Source organism: Olea europaea, chromosome 22 (assembly GCF_002742605.1).
Source record: "Olea europaea var. sylvestris chromosome 22, O_europaea_v1, whole genome shotgun sequence".
Taxonomy (NCBI): domain Eukaryota; kingdom Viridiplantae; phylum Streptophyta; class Magnoliopsida; order Lamiales; family Oleaceae; genus Olea; species Olea europaea.
Window position 1 is genome coordinate 14822674 of NC_036258.1, and position 2118 is coordinate 14824791.

Genomic DNA, 2118 nt, shown 5'->3' on the forward strand with positions numbered 1-2118 from the left:
CCCATTTCATATAACCGTATTTTCACGTATCGATTTTGCACATATCGAAACTTCAGATTAATATTGCAATAAAAAATTTTCACCGAAATTGCAGAATTTTTTTTTCTTTCAGATTTTTATTTTTAACATAAACAGAAATTAACGCAGATTAATTTCAATAAACAACATAAAGAGAACAATAACATAATAAAACTTAAACACACGAATAAATAGCAGAAATATTAAATAGTGGATGAACTTTCAACTCGAGGCATGTGCGAGCACAGTTTCCTTAAAACAGATTCGGCCCCTAACCATAAGTGTGTGAGATTTAATCTGAACGTCTGTTTCTCATAATACAATGGTAAAATCTGTAGAATCTGAGCACTACAGATACTACTCTGACAAGTTGACTAGTATCTGAACAATACCACTACAATGACGACGCTAAACAGAAATCGAGATGCAGACAGACAAAATATGCAGAATGTTTTTCTTCTATTTTCGTGTGTATTTTGGAATTACTGTAGAATGAGAACTTATATAGATAAATCTGTCATTAACTCTATGATAATAAATATTGGAGTCACATCAGTTTTTGAGAGTTTTGGAAGTTTCAGAAACTCAAAAGTCATGGAGAAAGCAAGGAAAAAATTGCAAAACATAAATACTCCAAACAGGCCAATTTTTGTTACGTTCGGTCGAACATTCGTGTACCCAGGTTGCGCCTGCACATAAGTTCAAGATCCAAAGACAATTTTGTGCCAAAAGTGAGCCATTTACTCATTTTCCAACACCGTGATCATGCCAACTGCAGTGAGAAACTGGAAACCATCACCATCAAATCGCCTAAAACTAAATGTGGATGCAGCCATGAAGAGGCAAAGGAATTTTACGAGCTGAGAGAGTGCGTACAGATGAAGGGACATTTGTGTTGCTAAGTGTTCTGCTCTCTGGGTGGGCCTAAAATTTGTCGAGTCTCGAAAAACATCTCCAAAAGAGTATTTATAAAGAGCCATCCTTTCACGCACCAGAGGAAGCACTGATTAAAAACACAATTTCTCTTTCCCTGATATCCACCTTCAGACTGTTGTTTTATTAGGCGAGAGAAAAATGACGTTTTACCTCTAGTTGTGCTCGAGGCTTGGTCCTCGTTACGGGGCACAATAATGTGAAGGGAGCTACCTAGATTTTAGGGAGTCATCCATCCTAGATTACACGTGTGCGAGTGTATGCTCGTATTAGGAGGGTGTCGTCAATACTTCCATAAACTCACGAGGAGTCTACACAAATAATCAAAAGAAGAATATAAGCATAGATTTTATCAAAGCTGACCAAATCAAACCCTTCATTATCGTTAGAAATATCAGGTGAGATCAAATAGTGAATCCACGGGAAAAAGAATGTGGCTGAATGAACACAAAATGAACATTCTTTAGGTTGGGAATGCCAGAAAACAAATGCAACCCTGAAAATAACAGAATATGTTCCAGTATTTGTTCCCCCGTAAAGAAGTCTGTCAGACTAACACCTCTGAAACGCTACAAAAATAAAGCCTATCCATGATAACGGAGGGATTGATCATAATACACAGCTTCACCTCGGTTTAGATAGCACTCGAGATAGAAAATGTACTGATAGTCCAGCACTTTTCTTTCAATTCCAGAAGAAAGGACTCAATGCCTACAGTAGGAGGAATCTGAAAGCGATAAATCATCCCCAGCAAGTGATGAATAGGAACAGCTCCCCATGTCAATCTTATAATTATTGCAGTTTCTTTGGGTCGGAAGTTATTCCAGAATTACATGACTTCAATTTGCAACCAAGTGAGAGGATTTTCAGGACCAATTTATCTATATCTTCTTCCTTTTTCTCATACACGACAAAGGTAAGAAAGGCAATGGGAACTCCTGCACAATCCAAAGACGATAACCAAATGGCAACTGAGGTAGAAGAGAACATATGTATACGTGCGCGTGCATGAGGACACACACAACCATCAAATCAGAATTATTCAAAATGTTAATTGCATACAATTCGATATAGATGCATGCATGCACAGCATGTTCAGACACACGAGAGAGAGAGAGAGAGAGAGAGAGAGAGAGAGAGAGAGAGAGAGAGAGAGAGAGAGAGAGA

At 37.9% G+C, this 2118-nt stretch overlaps 1 protein-coding gene across 1 annotated transcript in view; it reads right to left on the bottom strand.

The window, feature by feature from the left end:
• Positions 1 to 1743: 1743 nt before the first annotated feature.
• The window catches only part of LOC111371187 (3beta-hydroxysteroid-dehydrogenase/decarboxylase-like), a 9446-nt gene continuing 9071 nt past the window's right edge, over positions 1744 to 2118 (bottom strand). The window contains exon 13 of the mRNA XM_022993089.1: positions 1744 to 1889. Within this exon, the coding sequence (XP_022848857.1) occupies positions 1744 to 1889 (146 nt within the window). The remainder of the gene's footprint in view (positions 1890 to 2118) is intronic.